The sequence below is a fragment of the Giraffa tippelskirchi genome, chromosome 5 (assembly GCF_054371585.1).
Source record: "Giraffa tippelskirchi isolate mGirTip1 chromosome 5, T2T-mGirTip1v1.2.pri, whole genome shotgun sequence".
Taxonomy (NCBI): Eukaryota; Metazoa; Chordata; class Mammalia; order Artiodactyla; family Giraffidae; genus Giraffa; species Giraffa tippelskirchi.
Window position 1 is genome coordinate 190,842,082 of NC_137279.1, and position 23,100 is coordinate 190,865,181.

Below are 23,100 nucleotides of genomic sequence, written 5' to 3' on the forward strand. Positions count from 1 at the left end.
GTGGTGGAAACAACAAGAGAACTAGAATTAGAAGTGGAGCCTGCAGGTGTGCCTGAATTGCTGCAATCTCGTGACTAAATGGCATTCACTGATTCATTGGACATGAGTTTGAGCAAGCTCCGGGAGATGGTGAAGGACAGGGAAGCCTGGTGTGCTGCTGTCCATGGGGTTGCAAAGAGTCAGACATGACTTAGCAACTGAACAGCAACAACATGGCAAAACTCATGACTGAGAGTTTGCTTTTGTGGACAAGCAGTGTTAATGGTTTCTTGAGACATAATGTACTCCTGTGGGGATTTGTTGAAATGTCAATAAGGATTTGGAATATTCCACAAGCTTAGTTGATGAAGCAGTGGCAGAGTTTGAGAGTAGGGACTCCAAGTTTGAAAGAAGTGCTACTGTGGGCAAAAATGCTGCCAACGGCATTGCATGCTACAGAGAAATCGTTCGTGAAAGGAAGGATCAATCACTGTAGCAAACTTCATTGTCATCTTATTTTAAGAAATTGCCACAGCAGTTCTTAGCCTTCCACAACCTCAACACAGAGGCACGACCCTCCTCCAGTAAAAAGATTGACTTGCCGAAAGTTCAGATGATGGTTGGGCTTCCCTAGTGGCTCAGCAGTAAAGAATCTGTCTGCGATGCAGGAGACCAGAGTTCAACCCCTCTGGGTTGAGAAGATCCCCTGGAGGAGGGCATGGCAGCCCACTCCAGTATTCTTGCCTGGAGAATCCCATGGACAGAGGGGCCTGAAAGGCTACAGTCCACGGGTTGCAAAGAGTCAGACACAACTGAGGGACTGAGCACACACACAGATGATGGTTAGCATTTCTTTAGCAATAAAGTCTTTTTAAATTAAGAACCTCTTGAAGATAAGAGAAGGGAGTGAAAAAGCTGGCTTAAAACTCAACATTCGAAAAACTAAGATCATGGCATCTGGTCCCATCACTTCATGGCAAATAGATGGGGAAACAATGGAAACAGTGACAGACTTTATTTTCTTGGGCTCCAAAATCACTGCAGATGGTGACTGCAGCCATGAAATTAAAAGACAATTGCTCCTTGGAAGAAAAGCTATGACAAACCTTGACAGCTTATTAAAAAACAGAGATATCACTTTGCTGACAGAGGTCCATATAGTTAAAATTATGGTCTTTCCAGTAGTCATGTATGGATGTGAGAGTGGAACACAAAGAAAGCTGAGCGCCAAAGAATTGATGCCTTTGAACTGTGGTGTTGGAGAAGACTCTTGAGAGTCCCTTGGACTGCAAGGAGATCCAACCAGTCCATCCTAAAAGGAAATCAGTCCTGAATATTCATTGAAGGGACTGATGCTGAAGCTGAAGCTCCAATACTTTGGCCACCTGATGGGAAGAGCCAACTTATTGGAAAAGACCTTGATGCTGGGAAAGATTGAAGGCAGGAGGAAAAGGGGACGACAGAGGATGAGATGGTTGGATGGCATCACTGATTCAGTGGACATGAGTTTGAGTAGACTCTGGGAGATAGTGAAGGATGGGGAAGCCTGGCGTGCTGCAGTCCATGGGGTCACAAAGAGTCAGACATCACTGAGCGACTGAACAACAATGACAATTTTTAAATTAAGGTATACACATTGTTTTTTAGACATAATGCTCTTACATGCTTAGTAGACTACAGTGTAGTGCAAACATCTTTTTTTATCCACTATGATGCAAAACCTTCATGTGACTCTCTTTATCATGACACACTTTATTGCAGTGCTCTGGAACCAAACCCACAATATTTCTAAGGCATGCCTGTGTAAAATGCTTTGTAAACTGAAAGGTGAGGTGCAAATCTGGGTAATCGCTTCATGAACCACCTTTACTACATGGAGTGTTTTTTTATTTTAGTCAAAGGGATTCATGGGAAGTTATAACATACATGTAAGCTCACTGTTTGTAGAAGTAATATAGAAATGTTTATTCTGCTGAAACCAATATGACTGGTGATTCATGTTCATGAAAAACAGCTGTGATGGCTATGATTTGGAAAAATGGTTTTGTGCAAGCTATCTAAAGAGCGGGGCAGCCAAGAACCACCCTGCTCTCCCCTGCCGGCCCTTTGCCTTGTCCTGCAAACCTGGAAGGGTTTGTCTTGGTTGCTCTAGCTCTCAGAACCAAACCACAGAAGCAGGCGATGCTGGTGAACCTAGCAACAGCCCAACACCATGGAGACCAGTAAATGATTTAGGGTGTGGCCCCAAAGTGGTTAAATGTTGTGGCATTTGCTGGTGAGCTATGAATCTGATGTTCCTAGAACAAAATTAGATCATTCTACTTACCTTTTTGTCCTTTATTAGGCATCCCTTAAGAAGTTAAGTGTCTGCACGTTGGAGAACTGCTTTTGCAATCTGGGACACCGCACTTTTTTGGAGAGGGCTCCAAGCGGCATAAGCATGGTGGATTTTAGGAGTGCCCGGGACAACCAGAGCTTTCACAAAACCTGAGGCCCCTCTCAGGACAGAGTCCCTGGGTTTAGACAGTGCCTGGGTGCTGGCAGGTGAGTGACTGCCAGCAGCTTGGAAGGAGTGAAAGTAGAGTCAACCTGCTAGAAGGGGATCTTGACCAAAAGAAGGGAAAACGGAACCTGTGTCATTGACCTCACAGACCCTGGGCCCACAGTGGAGCAGTCAGGACAGATGGCCACCCTCTTCCTGACCCCTCCCTGGCATCCCTCCCCCACGATTTTGCGGCTCAGATCTTTCAAAGGTGCCCTGGGTTTCTTCTGCCAGCTTCCCTGAGAATGGAACCTGGGGGCCTCTTGTCTGATTTTTTCTTACTGACACTCTTAGGTGATTCTGGTTTTGTCTTTCCCAGTCTAAAGGATTTAGATTACTCTGCGTAGTGGAGGAGGAAAAGGCGACCCACTGCAGTATTCTCACCAGGAAAATCCCATGGGCAGAGGAGCCTGGCAGGCTACAGTACATAGGGTCGCAGAGTCGGACACGACTGAGTGCGCACGCGCACACACACACACACGCCTAGTGACCTAAAGCTGTGAGCACTGGGGTAAAAATACAGTGCACGTCCATGGTTTCCATTCTACAAAATGTCACTTTCTTCGACTTCTGCGTGGACTTTGCCAGCACCGAGTGTGTAGGTGCCACTCAGTAGTCATCCTCACAAGTGTCCTTGGTGAGTTTAAAAAACAAGAGCTGGGTGGGCACGGCCTGTGGGGGGCTGGCCCAGGAGGGCCCCTTTTCACTGAGAGTTGCTTATATCAAAATGAAGGTGACTAGACCCTCTACACTGTGTTCTGGGGCCCTGGGGTGTAAATAACAGAGAAGTGTGAATTCAGCCGCACTTAAAATTCAGACTGACATTTGCCCTACAGCTGGGACCGGTCTGAGCTGTCCCCCCAGGGTGGCTGGCTGGAACACATGTCAGAATGTCGTGGCCTCTCGTCCAGAAGGATGTTGGTACAGCTGCTGCTGCTACTGGGTGGAATCAGAAGTCTCTTGTGCCTTTACTATTATTATCTTACTGTCGGTGTTGTTAGTTTGTTCCTGAGACTAAAATTAATCAGCCAGTTGCTTCTTCTGCAACAGTGTCCTGCCACCTGGGGCTTCTGCAGCTGGGCCCTCTGTGGGCTTCTGTGGGGGCTGTGGGTTTGTTGTCTTCTCTGGGGCTACTCACCATCTCTCCCAATTCTCAGCCAGCTTCCCTCCTGCTGCAGAGCAAGGCAGGCAGGCCCAGGTGCCCTGAGGGGGGTTTCAGGAGGCAGGGGGAAGACAGGGGTCAAGAGGCAGCCAGGCAGCTCCACTGACTGTGGTCGGCAGGGGCCCTCCCCTTCACCCTGGGCACTTTCATTATCACTGGCGCGTTTCAGATGAAACTCAACACACAGGGGCTAAGTAACTTGGTCACAGTCCCACAGTCAGTGACAGGGCCAAGAACTGAGCCAGAGGGTTTAATTCCAGCGCCCACTTCCCTATGCAGTTTTCATAAAGCAGATAACTAGTGACTGGAAGGCCACCTGGGATTTGGGGGGGCGGGGTGCAGGTTCCTACAGGCATTGCCCTGTGACCGGCAGGACAAATGAAGCCTGTTTGGCTCAGGAGATGTGGTCATAGGGTTCCAGGTGGCAAGTAGCTATAGAATCTGCTGATCTACATCAGAATATTCCAACTGAAGGCTCCCAGAAGGCGATTTTATTAATGGGTTATCCTTCTCATCTGTGGAGCTGTTACTCAAGTTACCTTTGCGTTCCACCACAGATTCCCCAAATCCCATACGTATTTACATAAAATAACTTAAAATTATTTTCTCCAACATGTTTAATCAAGAACTGTTAACACACTAACAGATTTTCAAAGTGTTATAGCAAGAAGACAAAGCATTAAAGGTATGCATTTCAGTCTTTCTGAAAATTATTCTTGCCAACCTGACACTGCTGTGCGTTAAACCTTGGCGGCCGTGTTCACCTTCATCAAAGTTGACACCTGCTGTTTCTCCCACAGCGGCCACTGTGGGTCTTTACTCGGCCTTGCTTTTCTGCTGCCCCTACCCCCTCCTAGATTAGAACCTCTCGTCCCCCCAGAACCTCCTCTGTCCACCCCTCCTCGCCTCCCCCCAACACACATACACCCTTCCTTCCAGAGCCCCCTCCCCTGAACCCAGAGCGGGAAGGTGAGCGCACACAGGCCGCCGTGCGCTGACACTTTACTGGGAGCTAGGTTAGGGTGGTGGAGATTAGGAAACGGGGCGACGGTAGGTAACATTTCAGTGCGCACTGGTGGTCCTCAAGACGCTTGCTGGAGCCGCCTTTGCAGAGACCTCGGGCCAGCCTCCCTGTTGGAAGTTTTTATTTTGAGGCGGGGAGGTGTTCTTTCTGAGGAGGGCGTCGAACACGTGCCCGCAGGGCAAGGTCAGCAGGGGCCGGGGCCACCTGGACGCGGGGTAGGAGCAGGGGGAGCCGCGGGCGCGGGACTTGGCCGGGACGGGCTGGCAGTCTGATGAAAATCTACGTCCTTCCTTCCTGTCGCTCCGAGGTCGGGACACGTTTCCATGATTTGCTTGTAGGACTTTTTAAAGAACGAGTCACGCGTGTTCTGGGAGTGCCCGGGCTCCGTCCCGCCGCGGACACTCCCCTCCGCGCGGCCCGGGCCTCCCACGACCTCCTGCCGGACCCTGGATGGTGCGGCCAACCTCCCCGCCCCCACCAACCCCGGCCCTGAGACCCCGGATCCGCGCCGAACCTCATTCTTCTGCCGCAGCTTGCTGAGCGGGAGCCGGGCGGGGGGCGCACCCGGCCCTCGGATACTTGTTCTCACCCCCGCGGGCCGCGCATTCTGGTCGCCCTAGAAGGCGGCCCTTTCTCCGGGGGACGCGTTAACGGGGTACCCCGGCCAGCAGATGCTGCGGGGCTCGGGCGAGGCTGCCATGTCCGTAGAAGCTCAATTTGGCCTGAATTTGGGGCCGCAGCCCAGCACCGACGGCGCGGGAGCGGGAGGGGGACTAGGGGCGAGGGAAGCGGAGGCGGGCGGGGGCGCAGGCGGGGTCTGGGGAGACTGTCCGCTCCGCCCCCGGAGGACCCCGCCCCCAGGACCCCGCCCCCGGAGGACTCCGCCCCAGGGCCCCGCCCCCCAGGGCCCCGCCCCCGCGCAGAACCCGCCCCCGCACAGACCCCTCCCCAAGGGGAGCCGGACCCCGCGCGCACCTCCCCACTCCTGCATTTTCCAAAGCCCCTCAGTTCGCTCCCCCTCCGCGGGTGGTGGATGACCGGGGCCGGCCGGGGGTCTCCTCCTCGGGTGGGGGCCGGAAGGGGCTGCGTGGTGATTAATAACCGCGCCGGGGGGCGCGGCGTGGGGGCGGAGCACGCCCTGTGGACCCGGAGGACGGCGAGGGCGGAGCGCGGGGGCGGAGCTCGCGGGCGGGGCGGCCCCGTCTCTTCGGCTTCCCGCGCCGCCCCCCGGCCTGGCCCGCCGGCCTAGGCCACCTGCGCCCCGCCCCTGCGGCCGCGCCCGAGCCCGGGAACCGCGGAGGCGCACTCCGCCTGGGCGAGGGCGAGGTTGCCGTCCCGACGCGCGGGTAGTTTCCGGCACCGCGATCCCGTCGTTCTCGGCATGCGGCTGCGCTGAGAGCCCGAGGATCCCAGGAGCCCGGCGTCCACTGAGTATCTCTGCTGGCTGCGAGCGGTGGCCTTTAGCCGGCAGGATGACCAACCCTGCGGCAGCGCAGAACCAGGAGATAGACTGCCTGAGCCCAGAAGCTCAGAGACTGGTAAGAGGAAAACACGTCTTCGAAACGTTTGGTTCTGACTGCGAATGTTTGGACCTTGTGGCTGTGCTGGGGCCGGCCGTGGGTCGCCACCTTCCACCGCAGCCGTCTGTGCCTGGTGAGGTGTGGGAGAGGACCCAGCAAGGGAAAGTCCGTTCCCACGGGAGGATGTGCAGCGGGGCGGGGGTGGGGTATTCTCGGTTCAGTTCGCGGTTTCGTTTGTGCCGCCCGCCTTGCGCTCTGGAAAGCTCGTTTCCCGGCACGGCGTTCCTCGCTACAGCGAAAAGGAACTCGGTGTGGTCCGCTCTGGCCGCAGTGACGGGCTCTGCCCAGCTGGGTGTTTCGTCTGCGGATCCAGCCGAGATCTGAGACCTGCGCGTGGTCTAGAGTTTCACTCAGAACTGCTAGTTTGATGTTTTACAAAACACAGCACCTGGGCACTGGTGCCCAGGGGCGGTGCCGTCACCCTGAGGCTGGCACCCCCAGTGGCTGGGTGGTTTGGAGTGCTTATCCTTTTCTGGGCCTTAGAGCCTTCTCTTGTTCCCCAAGACACCAGTTCCCAAATCCTCTTTGGCTGGTCTCCTGGGATCTCTGCGTCTGGAGGGGACCTTTCATCTGTGGGATTTTGCAGTTATCCAGCTCAACACCTAGTGTTGGGACCATGGATGTAAGGCGTTAGAGTCCGGCAGGGGATGAAGTGGGGAAGGTTTGTAATTACCCATTTTCATGTGGCTTGTGGCTAATCATGAATGGGAATATTTAAAAGTGAAAGGGTGCAATTTGGAAAGGACATACACTATTAAGTTAATTCTGTAGAGAGAGAGAGACCCTAGATTTCCACTTTATTGGGCCTTTGTGGAACCTTAATCGAAGTGTGAGCCCCGAATAATCACTCCTTCACCAGACAGGAATTAACCAACTACTGAGTGTTTCTGGAAAGTTCAAGATGAATAAGACTGCCCTGCCCTCAGCTTCGTGGTCAATCCCAGAAAGAGGTGTAGAAACAGATTCTGATGAACACACACTTGAAAATTGCATTTCTTACTGAGGACTGTCAGGTGGGTATTTTTAATGTCCACATTCGGTGTGGCCTCTTCTGGACTCAGTTAAGGTTCCAGCCTCGAACTAGACCCTTGGAGCTGGTTCCTACCCCTTCGCCTAATTGGGAACCTGCAGAGAGAGCCTTGCGTCAGCATCAGGGAAGGGCCCATGGAAGAAAGAAGCACGGGAATGCTCTGAGAAAGGCCGGTGCTCCCAGGAGCCGCCTAGGCAAGCCATAGATGGCAAGAACAGACTGATGTTAGTCCTGGGCAAGAGTCGAGCTCAGAGGAATGAACTGCTGGGTGCGGAGAAGAACAGAGCGGCGGTGGGGAACGGGATCTGAGCAGGAGTAGAAACAGCACCTGTTGCCCCACGGCGCTCGATGCAGGGTCTCGTTAAGCCTTAACTTACCCCGGGATCGGGTCTGGTAGAGATGTGTGCCTCACAGAGGTGCTGCCGGGAGCCGGTGCCAGGAGAGACTGGAACAGCTGCTCATTGAGAAGGTGCCCACCTTCTCCTCCCCGCAATTCCAGGATCCAGTACGCTCTGAAAACTAAGGCTGTTTCTCTTTTTTGTAAGTGTGAGCAGAATTCATTTGGCAGCAGTGGGGGGAGGCTGTTTGCATCTCCTCCCAAGTCTCGTCATATTGTGGGGTCCTGTGCCAAGGTCCCCAGGTCCCATTTATTTGGCTGATGGGAGGCTGTTTTCAGTCTATTCTTCTTAGTGTGAACGCACGTAGATTTCTCTGCAGCCCCATTAAGGTACTTGATTAAGGATTGTTACTGTGAGTTGTTCTAGAACATATGGTGTATGCCTCTTATTACCCTTCTAAAACCCAAAAGTGCTGAATTCTGGAACATCCTTGGGCCCAGGGGTTTTCAGTAGTCAGTTGTGAACTTGTTAGAGTTTTTGTTTGTTTGGGAGAGGGCTTGTTGGGGAGGGGTTTGTATGTTTTTAGTAAAAAAAAAAACAGCAAAAAAATAAGAATTTTTTTTTAAAGCAGAACATGGGGAACAGAAGTAAAACACAGTAAACCACAGATGATGTTAGTGGTTGAAAGGAAACAAGCTGAAGGACCAGTGGGGTGGGGTGGAGTGAGGTGGGGGTGGGGTGTTGGATGGGCCGTGTCAGAAGGACTTGCCCAGCGGCCACCCTGGGCATTAGTATTCCAGCCAGAGAAGGGTGGGCATTTCAGACTGGTTTGTGCCAGCTTGTGTTCAGTGCTAAGTGACCCTGTGTCCCAGGAACAGAGGTCCCCAGTGGAGGAGGAGGAGGGCCGGGGCCCCGTGGGGGTGAGGCCAGAGCTGGGATTGGCGGGAGGACATGGATATGTTGAGCTCCACCTCACCAAGCAAAGCCAAAAGCAGGATCTGAGCAGGAAGTCCAGGCTCCTTGCAGGAGTGGACGGTGTGGAAACCAGGTTTCTTTAACTTGTGTAACTTCCCTGTGTTCACGCCGGGTTGTGTCAGCTGGCTGTTTTCCACATACTGAGCAGCACTGAATCCTCACAAACAACCAGCCCCATCCTGAGAGAAGCTGTCAGGAGGAACGTGGACACCCCCCCCCCCAAGTCTCATCTCATTGTAGGTACCTGTGCCCAGGTCCCCTGGTCCTGGCGAGTAGAAACATGGACACACACAGCGCCAGGGTGACTGGCCCTGCTGGGCTTAGCCTGAAACTGGGTGTTGGAATCTCGGTTTGTTTTAGATGGATCATTTTCCCAAGCACTTAAGATATAAAAGCAGTAAGTTAGGTCTTTTCTCTTAGTAGTAAGAGTGTCCCACTAGGGCAAAGATGGAGACTCAATTTCCCCTTTTCTTTAAGAATTAGTTTCTGTTCAGCCTGAACTAATGTCAACGGAGCGGAAGCCTCGTTCGCACACTTTTTTTTTTCCCCAGATCCTGCAGTCTAAACCGCCACTTAGGCTGAGCACAGGAAATCGCATTATTTATAGTGGCTATAGCGGCTCAAGTGTTCTCAGACAAAGCTGATTGCAGTATTACCTGATTAAGAGTGAGGTTCTTATCTAGTTTCTGCAGAATTATGAGGTCGTATGTTGGTGGGATGTGTTTGCTGCTCAAAAGGCAATGTTCAGGAGGAAATTCTTATCCTTGAAAAATCAGGCTGTGTGACTCAGCAAAGGAAATGTTTATGACTGGTTGATTACTCATATGCCAGTGTTTCCAGAATATCTGATCATACTTAAAAGTTCTAACCTCGGAGCCCCATTGGCCATAGGGTTCGGGTTACTAACCTGTTACAGCAGGAAGGCTGTTATATCTCACTGTATGTTAGACATGGGCCAGAGAGAAGGAATTTTTGTTGCTTCACTGCTTTTACTCTGGGGCACCCCAATTTTAGCGTGTGTGTGTGTTTTAAAGCAGGTTATTTCCATATTTTCATGGAATGGATTTACCAGAACTTTTACTGTTCAGACTATCTAGAAAAAATAAAGTAAATGAACTTCTTTCTTCTAATTTAAACAAAGCACCGTTTTGCAGGTTATTTCCATATTTTCATGGAATGGATTTACCAGAACTTTTACTGTTCAGACTATCTAGAAAAAATAAAGTAAATGAACTTCTTTCTTCTAATTTAAACAAAGCACCGTTTTGACTACATCCAAGATTCAGTGATTCAGAATTCCTGTGCGTTTGTTGATGGACCACTACTTAAATCCCCTTTCTGAGACTGATGTTTTTGTTTAGGGGAGGGCCAGAGTTTCAAGTGGTTTTCTCCTTCATGCTATAAGTTGACAGCTTTAAAACCTGTGTAAATACTTTTGTCTGAACTCTGAAGGAGAGCTACTTTGCAGTTTAAATTACTATAAAGATTTACTTTTCAGTTTAACTAAAATGTTTCATTTATGTGTTTGTGCCATAGAGCTTATCAGAGCAACATTGTTTCTGATCCTCAGGTCTGTTTTCTTGTCTCCACCGGTGGGTGTGGAACCCTTGCTCCGGGAGAGAAACAGGAGTGGGCTTTTGGTGTGGGTGGGTGTCTCCCCAGCACACTTACTCCTGGTGGGCGCCTCGGCATGCTCGTCTTCTTCCTCTGAGCTGAGTTCACTGCTGTGACAGGGACACTATGCAGGGAGACTCAGTTGGTAGCGGTTCCCAAACCCCCTCTGCGTCAGCGCTCGTCAGCGTTTCCTGTAGAAGTCTCCCCTTGCCCTGGTGTATCTCAGAGGCGGTTTGGTTACCTCCGCTTACACACAAAGCGAAGATGGCCTCAGAAAGTTCGGGGGACTTTCCCAAGACCGCACAGCCACAGACCGCGGGGCCCATTCGGCCCCAGGCAGGCTGGTTCAGAGCTGGTGCTGTCACTGCCACCCCCGTCCAGCCTGCTCGGGCGAGGTCTGGCAAGGCGGAGGAAGAGCATCCTTGCTGTTGTCAGCCTGTCTCATGAGCCCTGGGCCCTCACAGCCCCAGGATCAGGCCAAGGGACTTCTTTCTGCTAAGGCAGCCTCTTAGGACGCAGGTCCTTGCAACTGGGTGCATGTTGAGAAGTCTTGATTTGATTAACATTTCCTTTCTATTTCTGGTAGTTTTTCAGACGAAAGAACACTCAGTGGGTTATTTTTTCTAAATAAGGACATGAATAGAAATCACATAGCTGCCAGCATTTTTATTTTTCTATAGTTCATGCCGTACCCACGTTTTAGCTGTCACTTGGGTCGACCCACAGAGGGAACTGCCGGGTACCAGCCTCATTCCCATGTGTTGTGTCCTCCCCACATCCAAACAGACGAGCATGCTGAGGACGGAAATGAGGGTTCCTGGTTCTTTCCTAGCTGGTTCCAGGAGTATCACTTGGGCAGAGGAAAGGGCATGAGTAGTTGTGTGCTGCCTACGTGGGAAAGCATGGGGCTGCTGGAGCATCCAATCTTTTTTTAAGAAGGAACAATGTCAGTGTTTTGTGTCACCTTAAAGGTGTGTGTGTGTGTGTGGCTGGGGGTGGGGAAGGGCTTCCCAGATGGCTCATTGGTAAAGAATCTGCCTGCTGTGCAGGGGAGACAGGTTCGATCCTTGGGTCGGGAAGCTCCCCCAGAGAAGGACATGGCAATCTACTCCAGTATTCTTGCCTGGAGAATCCCATGGACAGAGAAGCCTGGGCTGGAGTCCATGGGGTCACAAAGAGTCAAATACAACTTAGGGACTGAACAGCAAGAAAAGGATGCGGTTTACAAGGGAGAACCTGAGCGGAGCAGGTGACTCGAAGGGCACGGGGCCCGGATGCATTGCCTGGAGGGAACCCGTCGTGTGGAGCGCTGCTCAGGTGAGGCCGAGCTGCTCTCACCTATCACTTGTCAGTCACACACAAGGTTATTTGTGGCCATTGCTTGCTTGTAGCTCCAATATGTTGAGACCATTGAAGGAAGTGTGAGCATCCCTCATCTCAGAAAAACTTTTAAAATACATTAACAACAACAACAAAATGTATTAACAGCAAGAGGAGAACTTTCCACCGAAAATACTGTGCACTGTTTTTTTTTTTAATTTTTGTTTACTTAGTTTTATTTTTGGCTGTGCCAGGTCTTCATTGCTGCACACAGGCTTTCTCTAGTTGCGGCGAGCGGGGGCTACTCTTTGTTGCGGCGCAGGCCTCTCATTGTGGTGGCTTCTCTCGTTGCAGAGCGTGGGCTCTAGTTGCACGTGCTTCAGTAGTGGCGGCATGTGGTCTCAAGGGGTGCGGTTTCCAGACTCTATAGCACAGGCTCGGTGGTTGTGGCCCAGGGCTTTGTTGCTCCGTGGCATTTGGGATCTTCCTAGACCAGGGATCGAACCCATGTCTCCTGAGCTGGCAGGCGGATTCTTTACCACTGAGCCACCAGGGAAGCCCTAAGTATGCACTGTTTTTATTCATCAGCTTGAGTGCAGGTCGCTGCCAAGCTGAAGATTGTTTTGTGACGTTTGAATAGGTCATTGCTATTAGTCTGCTGTCTGTTAAGTAACATGAATACTTTTGTTCCGGATTAAAATGTTTGTTGTTTTGGTATGTTTCTCTGAGATGCAAAGTCAGGAGATTTCCAGTAGCAAAATGGGGAAAAAGAACACTGTGGACAGTCTCAGCGTAACAGATAATTCACCCCTATGTAGACCGAACATTTCAGAGGCAAAGCAAGCCCCCAGAGATCATGTCACCTGGTTTCCAAAGTGATGTAATTTGTCCAAGTTCACATAATGGGCCAGCGGCAGAGCTGGCACTCACAGCTTGGTCTTGAGACCCCTCTCAGGACAGTCTCAGTCTTTGGAAACCCCGGACCCTGCTGAGAACACCACTGAGACCCTGCTGAGAGGTGGTTTCTACGCCTGGTCCCCGGAGACCAGAGGATGCGATGCCAATACTCGACCTCTGGGCCCAGACACAGATGGCCTTGTGAAGTCAAGGCTCCTTTGAAGGCTGCTTGTTTTATCATAAAATTCCATGATCATTTTATCGTCCATAACTCATCTGATTTGATTTTGATGGCAACATAGTATTTTAAATAACTAATTAAACTTTAACCTGATTAGTCTTTAACTGTATGTTCTCCATATCATCAAGTAAAATTGATAACTTGTTTATTTTGTGGCTTCAGCACTGGCCCCCAGACCTGTGCCCTGAACCTGTGGTCAGGCTGTTTCAACAAGCATAGACATGCAACGGAGGGGCTCAGCACCCCCATCACACCCCAGAGTTTTAAAAAAGTGGTTCCCAGTCATGTCAGACCCAATGTCCCTTTTTATAACAAGTTTTTAATATCCTCGTTACTGAACCTGAAATGAAATTCCTAGGTGGTAGAAACTACCTTCACACATAATTTCAAGTCAATATAATGTTTGAACTGTAACATTAAAAAGAAATCAAATGAAAGTAAAATGCAGGAACAGAATGTAAATATTGTGACTAACTCTTGGGAAGGTTCTGAACAAAGCCATGTATAATCTTTCCTGATTTCCATGCAGATTGCATTTCTGGAATATTCAATGTATGTTGAAACTACTCATAACATATTTTGAATTTACATGTGAGTCGAAATCAGTTTGTAGGTCTGAAAGTTATAAATGTGGTTTTTGGATCTGCTTGAGTAGCCCGTGAGAAAGTTCCTCATTGTGCAGGCCTGCCTGAGGACAGGATGGTTGGCATGCCATGCCCTGCCCCCAGATGCCATCAGTCTCTGCTCCAATCACTGTGACTTCCCAACACCTGCCCCCTCCCCCCAGCATTTTCTAGATTCCCTCTAAGAGCTGGAACGTGCTCCCTGACAGCATCGTCCCAAAGTGCCTTCTCCTCCCTGGCGTTCACAAGTACAGTCGTGGCTGTAAAGAGCAGGCCCCCTCACGGAGGGACTTACCATGATTGCCTGAGCGAGGGAGTTGGAAAGATGAAATTTCAAGACTGGAGTACAACGCCCGTGGCAGCTGAGGGGCATAGGGAGGGCAGTGGACACACGTACAGAGGCCCGGATCGCCACTGATTCTGAACTGCCAGCCGGAATGTTCCCTCTCCTGTTCCCGCCTGTGCAGGAGAACACATGGCCCCATCTTCTTGGTTGCTTTGAATCACACGCTATTTTTAGAATCTACTGCATATGAGGAGTTGGGGGTTTATGCAGAAAACAAAAGTTGGTGGCTGTGGTCAGTTCCTGTAGCCAAGTCAACTCAGCAAAGTAATAAAGATCAGAGAGCACACAAATAAAATAGAGATTAAAAAATTAGAAAAGACCAATGAAACCAAGAGCTGGTGTTTTGAAGGATGAACAAAATCAGCAAACCTCTAGGCAGGCTCACCAAGGAAGGAAAGAGAGGACCCGAATCGAAGCAGAAGTGAAAGAGGAGCAATAACAACCGAGACCCCAGGCTCACCAGGGAAGAAAAGAGAGGACCCGAATCAAAGAAGTGAAAGAGGAGAAATAGCAACCGAGACCCCAGGCTCACCAAGGAAGGAAAGAGAGGACCCGAATCAAAGAAGAAGTGAAAGAGGAGAAATAACAACCGAGACCCCAGAAATACAAAGAGTCATAGAGAATACTATGGACAGCTGTATGCCAATGAACTGGACAGCCTAGGAGAAATGGGCAAGCTTCTAGAAACACAGCCTGCCAAAACTCAGTCAAGAAGAAACAACTAATTTGAACAGACTGATCACTAGAAGTTAAATAGAATCTGAAATTTGGGGGAAAAAAAAAAAAAGAACCTTCCTGCAAACAGAAGTCTGGGACTAGACTTGGGAATTCTACCAAATGTACAAGGAAGAAATTATACGTGTCCTTCTCAAACTATTCCAAAACTGAAGAAGAGGGTACACTCCCAGATTCATCCTGTGAGGCCACCAACACCCTGACGCCAAAACCAAAGACACTACAAAAGAAATGAAAGCTACAGGCCAATATTGCTCATGAATGTAGATGCAGAAATCCTCAACAAAATATTAGCAAATGAAATACAACAATACATAAAAAGGATCATATACACAATCAAGTTGGATTCATTCCAGGGTCACAAGGATGATCCAACATGAGGAAATCGATCAATGTGATATATCACATCAACAAAAGGAAAGGTAGAAACCACTTGATCATTTCAGTAGATGCAGAAAAAGCATTTGACAAAATACAACCTTCATTTATGATAAAAACTCTCACGAGAATAGTTATAGAGGGAACATATCTCAACGTAATAAAAGCCATTTGTGATAAACCCACATTCAACATAATACTCAGTGGTAAAAAGCTGAAAGCCTTCCTGCTAAATTCAGGAATAAGAGACAGTTGCCGGCTCTCATTACTTCTGTTCAACATGATATTGGAAGTCCTAGTCACAGCGATCAGACAAGAAAAAGAAATACAGAACTTACCTGGTGGTCCAATGGTTAAGAATCTACCTTCCAATGCACAGGACATGGATTTGATCCCTGGTCAGCAAACAAAGATCCCACATACCACTCAGCAGCTAAGCCCATGAGCCACAGCTAGAGAGCCTGTGCACTCTGGAGGCTGTGCGCCACAACTAGAAAGCAGCAAAGAGAACAGGGGCCACAGTGAAGACCCAGCACAACCGAAATAAAGATAGATGAATAAGAAATACAAGGTATCTAAACTGGAAGAGAAGAGGTGAAACTGCTACTGTTTGTACATAAGATGATACCCTATATAGAGAACCCTGAAGTCTCCACACAAAATCTGTTAGAACTAATAAATGAATTCAGCAAGATAGCAGGATACAAGATTAACATTTAGAAACCTGTTGCATTTCTTTAATAAGAAAGTATCGGGAAAATAACGTTTAAAAAAATACTGTTTAAAATCACATCAAAAAATATATATATATATATCCAGGACTAAACTTAACCATGGTGATAAAAGAGCTGTATGCTGAAAATTATTAAATGTTGATTAAGGAAACTGAGGAAATCCATGGGGTCACAAAGTGTCAGACACGACTGAGCAACTGAACTAACAGAACTGAACTGAAGGAAATTGAAGATAATTCAAAGAAATGGAAAGATATCCCATGCTCTTGCTGACAAAGGTCCATATAGTCAAAGCTATGGTTTTTTCAGTAGTCGGGTATGGATGTGAGAGTTGAACCATAAAGAAGGCTGAGCGCCAAAGAATTGATGCTTTTGAACTGTGGTGTTGGAGATGACTCTTGAGAGTCCCTCGGACTGCAAGGAGATCCAACCAGTCCATCCTAAAGGAAATCAGTCCTGAATATTCATTGGAAGGACTGGTGCTGAAGCTGAAACTCCAATACTTGGGCCACCTGATGCAAAGAAGTGACCCACTGGAAAAGACCCTGATGCTGGGAAAGATTGAAAGCAAAAGGAGAAGGGGGCGGCAGAGGTAAGATAGTTAGATAGCATCACCGACTCGATGGACTTGAGTTTGAGCAAGCTCTAAGAAGCCTGGGGTGCTGCAGTCCATGGGGTTGCACAGAGTTGGGCACGTCTTAGCAACTGAACAACAACATAGATCAACAGAACAGAACAGAGAGCCCAGAAATAAACCCACATACCTATGGTCAAACTTCAGCAAAGGAGGCAGGGATGTAAAATGGCAAAACAGATAGTCTCTTCAACAAGTGGTGTTGTGAATACTGGACAGCTGCATATAAATCAATGAAATTAGAACACTCCCTCACACCATATAAAAAATAAACTCCAAATAGTTTAAAGACTTAAATATAAGACATGACACCATAAAACTCCTAGAAGAGAACCTAGGCAAAACATTCTCTGACATAAATTATAGCAATATTTTCTTAGATCAGTCTCCCAAAGCAAAAGAAATAAAAGCAGAAATAAAATGAGACCTAATTAAATTCAAAAACTTTCGTATAGCAAACAAAACCATAAACAAAAGGAAAAGACTGGGAGAAAATATTTGCAAAGGATATGACCAGCAAACAGTTAATATCCAAAATGTACAAACAGCTCCTACATACAACTCAGTCTCAATAAAACAAACAACCCAATCAAAACATAGACAGAAGACCTAAATAGATGTTCTCCAAAGGAGACGTACAGATGGCCAACAGGCACATGGAAAGATGCTCTAATTATTAGAGAAATGCAAATTAAAAACCCAGTGGGGTATCACCTCCCACCAGTCAGAATGGCCGTCATTAAAATGTCTACCAGTAGTCAATGCTGGAGAGGGCTTGGAGCAAAGGAAACCCCCCTACACTGTTGGTAGGGATGTAAATTGGTGCAGCCACTATGGAAAGCAATATGGAGGTGCCTTTAAAAACTAAAAATAGAGTTACCATGTGATCCAGCAGTCCCACTCTTAGACATATCCACTTATGTGTGGAATCTAAAAAAATACAAAAGAATCCACTTATGTGTGGAATCCTAAAAAATACAAAAGAATTTGTACGCAAAACAGAAACAGACTCACAGACGTCAAGACGAACTTCTGGTTACCAAAAGGGAAAGGGAGGGAGGCAGGACAAATCAAGAGTTAGGGATTAACAGATCCAAAGTACTGTATATAAGATAGACATACAACAAGGCTACCCTGTACAGCACAGGGAATTGTATTCAATATCTTGTAGTAACCTATTAATACAATAGCATAGAGTATGAAAAATAGCTGAATCACTTTGCTGTACACCAGAAACTAACACAACACTGTAAATCAATTCTACTTAAAGAAAAAAAGAAATTTTTTTTTTTTAAAAAAGGCAAGTCCGGGAAGGGGTTCTGTTCAGAGCCTCACGGTTCTTCTGCAGTGAGTGCAGCTCGCTGTAAGTCCCTTCAGTCCGGGCCCTGTGTGTGCTCCCATGAGTCTGAGAACTTGCTCGACGGGAGCCCTGTTCCTTCCTCATTCCAGGGACCGTCACACGTCACACGTGGACGGAGGGAGGGCCCCTGCTCGTTTCCAAACAAAACCGGTTCTTTGTCCCACTTCAGGCTTCAACCTCTTAGTACTCCTCTTACATTCACGTGCGTGAGCTTTAGTCCTTCAGCTTTTCCCAAGAGGGGATAAATACAGTGGTAACGTGTCCCGTGGCTAGAAGAAAACTCTCCCATCACAGAGCTTTGGGGTCACTCCGGGCGTTAGCCAGGAGCAGTCAGTCTCCTGGGCTCTTCAGGGCGGGGTGGGAGCTGCTTCCAACAGCGGCATCCCCTTTCCAGGCGCAGGACTTCTCCGCAGAGGGGGAGGAGATAACCAAAGCCGCCAAGCTCATTTCCCAAGAGTCACCCCAGAGTTACGGCTCACAAATCCCTGCCCCTTTCCATATAGAATTCTGGAGCCCCAGAGAGTCTAAGAACAGAGGAAGAGCTTTTTCTGTGACGTGGGATAAGGGATGTGGGGATATAGAATTCTATGCTTTGCTTGAATCCCAGCAAAGCTTTGGAGCTCAGAAGAAAGTGTGCAGAGTCAGGACTCTGGACTTCTTGTGAGGCTTTTCCGAAAACTATTGAGTCTGCCTCCAGGTACCCCTGTCCTCTCCAAGCAGGCAGGACTTGGGTTCCACCGGCGTTTATCACATTTCTGGTTTTTGAAGACGTGGGGTTAAATTGGTAGGAGCCACAAAAGGCTACAAAGAGTATTAGGGCTCTTAGAGCCCCCCAGACGCCACTGGAATTGGGGTGCAGGGTACTGGGGTGGTGTGTGGTCACTCCACCCTCGGGCAGTGTCTCCCCTTCCTGCTTACAAAACCCCCACCACAGACAGGAGGTCGGGGAGGAAGGAAGCTGTGCAGAGGCCAGGCTAAGAGGGCAGGGCACACCTCGCCCAGGGCTTTCTCCTCCTGCCCTGGTGAATCACTTCTGCTTTAGTTTTGCTCAGTGCCCAGGCGGCTGGGCTGTCCCTGAGTTCCCTTAAGAGAGGAGCAGCTGATGTCCCTGGAGCAGTTTTATTACAGCTGGGATTCCTGGTGCTCTGAGCAGGAGGCCTGTCAGGGTCCCTGATAGAACAGGGGTGCGTCTGACTGTTTATCCACTGACTTCCGTGTCTCATCCTGGTAGAACCCACTTCTGCTCTGTAGTCCGATCTAGAACCAGAGCCCATCGAGCCCTTGGCACAGAGACCCATCACCAAAGTAACTCTGGCTTTTGCTGGTGACATCTTCACATAGCCCGCCAGCCTTTCTCCAGCCCAGTCTGCGTCTGTGCTTCCCTCAAGGGCATTTCAGACAGAGAAGCATTGAAACCACTGGGTGTCACTTCAGGGGCTCCGAAGAGCTCAGGTACCATAGTCCTTTATGTTTCAGTGCAGAAAGAATTCAGTGAGAGAAAAAGTTATAGATAAGAAGTGATTTATTATTTGGTAGAAACCAAAGAAATACTGTAAAGTTATTAACCTTCAGTTAAAAAAAAAAAGTGATTTATTAGAATAGGATGCTTTTGAGGCTTACAAGCGGGCAGGCAAGGCGGTACCGCACAACTTAATGAAAACTTACTGGGCTACAGTTTTATAATCAAATGAAAAGTGGGAAGAGGGAGAAGACCTTCTTTGTCTTCTTTGAGTAGATGTCATGCCTCCATCATCAGCTCCTCCTCCAGGTTGAGCAGGGGAGTTTTCTTGTCCCTACATGGGCAAACTAGGTTCACAAATTATTGTTTTTTTATGTGTGCAGAGAGCATGTCCTGCGTGCATGCATGCTAAGTCACTTCAGTCGTTTCCGACTGTGGGACCCTATGGACTGTAACCCTCCAGGCTCCTCAGTCCATGGGACTCTCCAGGCAAGAATACTTTTTCCAGGCAAGAATACTGGAGTGGGTTGCCATGCCCTCCTCCAGGGGATCTTCCCAACCAGGATCAAACCCAGGTCTCCCGCATTGCAGGCGGATTCTTTACCAGCTGAACCACGAGGGAAGCCCAAGAGTACTGGAGTGGCTAGCCTATCCCTTCTCCAGGGGATCTTCCCAGCCCAGGGATTGAACCCACATCTCTGACATCTCCTGCACTGCCAGGCGTGTTCTTTACCGCCTGTGAAGCCTGAGCATGTCCTAGGGGTCATCAGCCCCCTGAGCTCACTGGGCAGGATGTGGGGCTCATGCCACCATTGTTTTATTGTTTGGGCGCGTGTCTCATGCTCCTGCCGTGTGATTTTGCTGCTAAGCAAGCCCGTTTGGTTTTGTAGTTAAGCAAACCTGCTTTCCTGAGTGATCATTAACTTACAAGGGTCTCCCATAGTTTTTCTACTTACAGTCCCCTCGTGAAATTAACTGTTTAATCACCTGCTTTGTCCCCTCACTCTGTCCGTATCAGCAACACTTTGGTTGTCTGTCTCTCCAGTCAGCCCTCGTGCCCTTGTGGCCGGGCCGCTGGCTGGAGGTCTCCGTGCCTCCGTCCCGGACCGTGTGTGGCACTGCAGGGCTGGCATCCCAGACTCTGGCTGGGTGGGCCCGGCTGTTTTTAATTAACCTTTTGTTCAGAAGTCCCCGGAGCTCAGACTTGTGCTGCTTTGTGTATTTTTAGCATCTCTCAGACCATACGTGTCGCCTCAGTGTCAGAGTGTTATCTTGTTTATCGCCAATAAAATAAAATGTTGAAAGTGGAACTTTGGAATCAGGGGTGCAGCTTTTGAGGATTATTATGAGGCCACTTGGGCAATAAAAGAAACTTTCTCTTCCCAACCATCTCCATTGTCAAAGGTGCCTTGCTTTAAAGCCCAGTGTCCGTAAGGCTCCGTCTGTGGGGTTCCAGGTCAGGTGGGACCCGGGGACGGGGGAGCTGTGTCTCCTGGGAGGGGCTGGGCCTCTGGCTTTTGTTCCCCAGCCCTGGACTGTCCTGAGAAAGCCAGGGGGCCTGCATCTCATCAGAGGAAGCCTGGCTGGGTCAGCTCCTCCCTCGCCTCCTCCCCGGTCCTGGAGTGACAGCGGACAGGGAAGGGGACTTGGGGGTGGCAGGCAACACTACAGGGGTGTTTAGTGGCAGAACCAGGGCCACCTTCTCGCAGCAGGGAGTTTGGTTTTGGTTTCAAGGCTCCTTCACTTCACCTCCTTCCTTCCTTCCTTCTCTCTCTCTTTCTCTCAGCCTCTGCTCCCTTCCCCCACCCTTTCTTTCCTTCCTTCAAAAATATTTGCTCTTTGTTATGAAAAATGTCAAACATACCCAAGCGGAGATGGGATAACAGAAAGCAGAGGTCGTCGCCCCGGAGGGAGCAGCCAGCACCCGGGACATGTTGAAGCCCAGATGGGCCACACCCAAGGCTCTGACTCAGCGGTCTTGGGTGGGGCTGGGCATTCTGCATCTTTAACAAGCCCCAGGGGACGGGGGGGGGGGGGGGGGGGCCGCCCCTGCTGCTGCTGCTGCTGCTGCTGGGGAGCAAGACCCCCCCCATCCCACCACCAGCCCCCGCAGCTGTCAGCCTGTGTGAGGCCCTGAATGTTTCCTTTGTATCTCGACAGAGATGGTCTTGGGCAGAGGAAGGAGGGCCTGCGGTCTGGAGCCCCTTCCAGGGACAGTGGACTGAGGGACGAGCCACAGGACCAGTGGGACCCGACGGCCAAGCTCTGGGTGGGGGGGGGACCGTAGCCCTGCCAGTGCCCTGGGGTCACAGCCAGCATGCCTGGGGCTCAGTGACCGGGAGAGACCTGCAGACCTTGACCTCCAGTGGGAACGAAAGGACGACCACTGATGGCTGGTGGAGGGGGAGGTGGGAGAGGAAGCCTGTGCCAACTGCAGACTCGTTTTTTGTTTGATTGCTTTTCTGTGTGTTTTGTAACTTTTTATTTTGTATTGGAATATAGCCGATAAACAATGTTGTGAAAGTCCCATGTGGACAGCCCAGGGACGCAGCCATACGTGTACACGTATCCATTCCCCCCCAAACTCCCCTCCCATCCAGGCTGCCTCATAACACTGAGCAGAGCTCCTTGTACGGGGCAGCAGGTCCTGGTTGGCTGCCCGTTTGCATTATAGCAGTGTGTACCTGTGCTTTGTTCCAAAGCCCTGCGAAGGTCGTAGCTTGTACTCTGAATTCCGTGGATCTGTCAGCCCTCCTCCATCCTTCCCCTTCGGCCTTGGCCATCATCTCCTGTGAGGCTGGGAGCTGGGTGGGCAGGGGGTCAAGGTGGAGAAATAAGCTGTCTTTCAAGGCCAGGGGTGTCAGCAGACCGTGTGAGTTTGGGTGGGCGTGCCGCGTGGGTCTGGGGTCTGGGCTCTCGTCTGCGGCTCTCTGGTTCCCAGGGCCACGGGGGCCTCCTCGGGGCCTCGGGCTCCTGACCTCCTTCTGGAATCCTCTCCCCTCTCTGCTCGGCGTCATCCATGGCACGTGGTTCACGTCCGCAGGCCCCCTGACTGGAAGCGTCCCCTCCTCGCCTCCTGGGTCTTGAGCCCCTCCTCCCACGCCCACTCCCGCTCCCCACCTTCACCCAGAGCGATGTTTCTAAAGCAGAAGTCAGACCCCGCTGTGTTCCTCCTTCAAACCTGTCAGTGCTTCCGCATTCCTCCCTGGAGATAAGGTTCCAGACACCAGGGCTGCAGCTGCGGGGGGCACCTGGGCCCTGGGGACTGCCCCACCCCCCACCCCAGGCCCGTCCTGGTGCCTCGCCACCCACCCCCTCGCCCTGGCTTTCTGCTCTTTGCTCGCCAGGGTGGGCTCAGGGCTCCTGCTCCTCCGGAGCAGCCTGGCACGTTTTTTTCTCACCCACTGTAGTGCTTGTCACTTGTCCACAGCCCCCCGATTGCTTTGTGTGCGCCCCTGAGGCTGGGGCCCCAGCCTGCACTGTGAAAGCCCTTCCCTGGCTGGCTCAGCAGTGCTGCGTGGCCTGGGCTTGTGGTGGCGAGGATCCTGCAGTCAGTCCCCTACAGGCACAGGGCAAAAAGTGAAAGTGCATTAGAAACTTGAATAGTCCAACATGGCTGTGACCCCAGGCATGTGAGTTTACATTTTACAAAGTGTCGGTCTGCAGTGGATTTGTCCTGTACCATAGAGGCTCTGGCTGGGGGCACACCGACTCCCGGAACTGCTACCCGATGGAGGGCAGCTAGAGGGCAGGGCTGGGCCCCCCTGGAAACGCTGGGTGAGTGACCTCATGCCTGCAGGTCACCAGGGTGGACCATCGCTATTTGGTACTTTTTGGTTCACTGGACAACTTGATCTTACTGCAGATTTCTGCTGCTGCTGTCTTGAAGGATGGGTATTTGGGACGCTCTGTGTCTGCTTCGCATTCTTGGCAACATCAGTGTTTTAGGATCCACTGTGTTATCAGAGATCTGTGTGGTTTTCATTCAGGCATCTCGGGCTGTGTCGGAGTTGTTCTGGTACTAGTTTTGTGCTGGTGAAGTTGGCTGTGTGTAGGTTCTCTGCCACTTGAAACGTTGGCTTGTGTATCCGTCAGCTTCTAGCCAGAGTCCCAGAGGCAAGCATGGTTG

At 50.1% G+C, this 23,100-nt stretch overlaps 1 protein-coding gene and 1 long non-coding RNA gene across 51 annotated transcripts in view; one reads left to right on the top strand and one right to left on the bottom strand.

Moving 5' to 3' along the window:
* The window catches only part of LRRFIP1 (LRR binding FLII interacting protein 1), a 157,863-nt gene that overhangs the window by 62,051 nt on the left and 72,712 nt on the right, over positions 1-23,100 (top strand). For 10 of the 50 annotated variants that reach the window (XM_081491173.1, XM_081491125.1, XM_081491127.1 and 7 more), the window contains exon 1: positions 6,025-6,245. The exons of the other annotated variants lie outside the window; for them this stretch is intronic. In XM_081491173.1, the coding sequence (XP_081347299.1) occupies positions 6,180-6,245 (66 nt within the window). In that variant the 5' untranslated portion in view covers positions 6,025-6,179. Of the gene's footprint in view, positions 1-6,024; positions 6,246-23,100 lie in introns of those variants that run through there. 50 annotated transcript variants of the gene reach the window in all.
* Positions 4,283-5,431, bottom strand: LOC145506469 (uncharacterized). Its single transcript, XR_014053952.1, has 2 exons — positions 5,222-5,431; positions 4,283-5,047 (listed from the first exon to the last, which is right to left on the bottom strand). It is a non-coding gene; the product is annotated as an uncharacterized LOC145506469 (long non-coding RNA).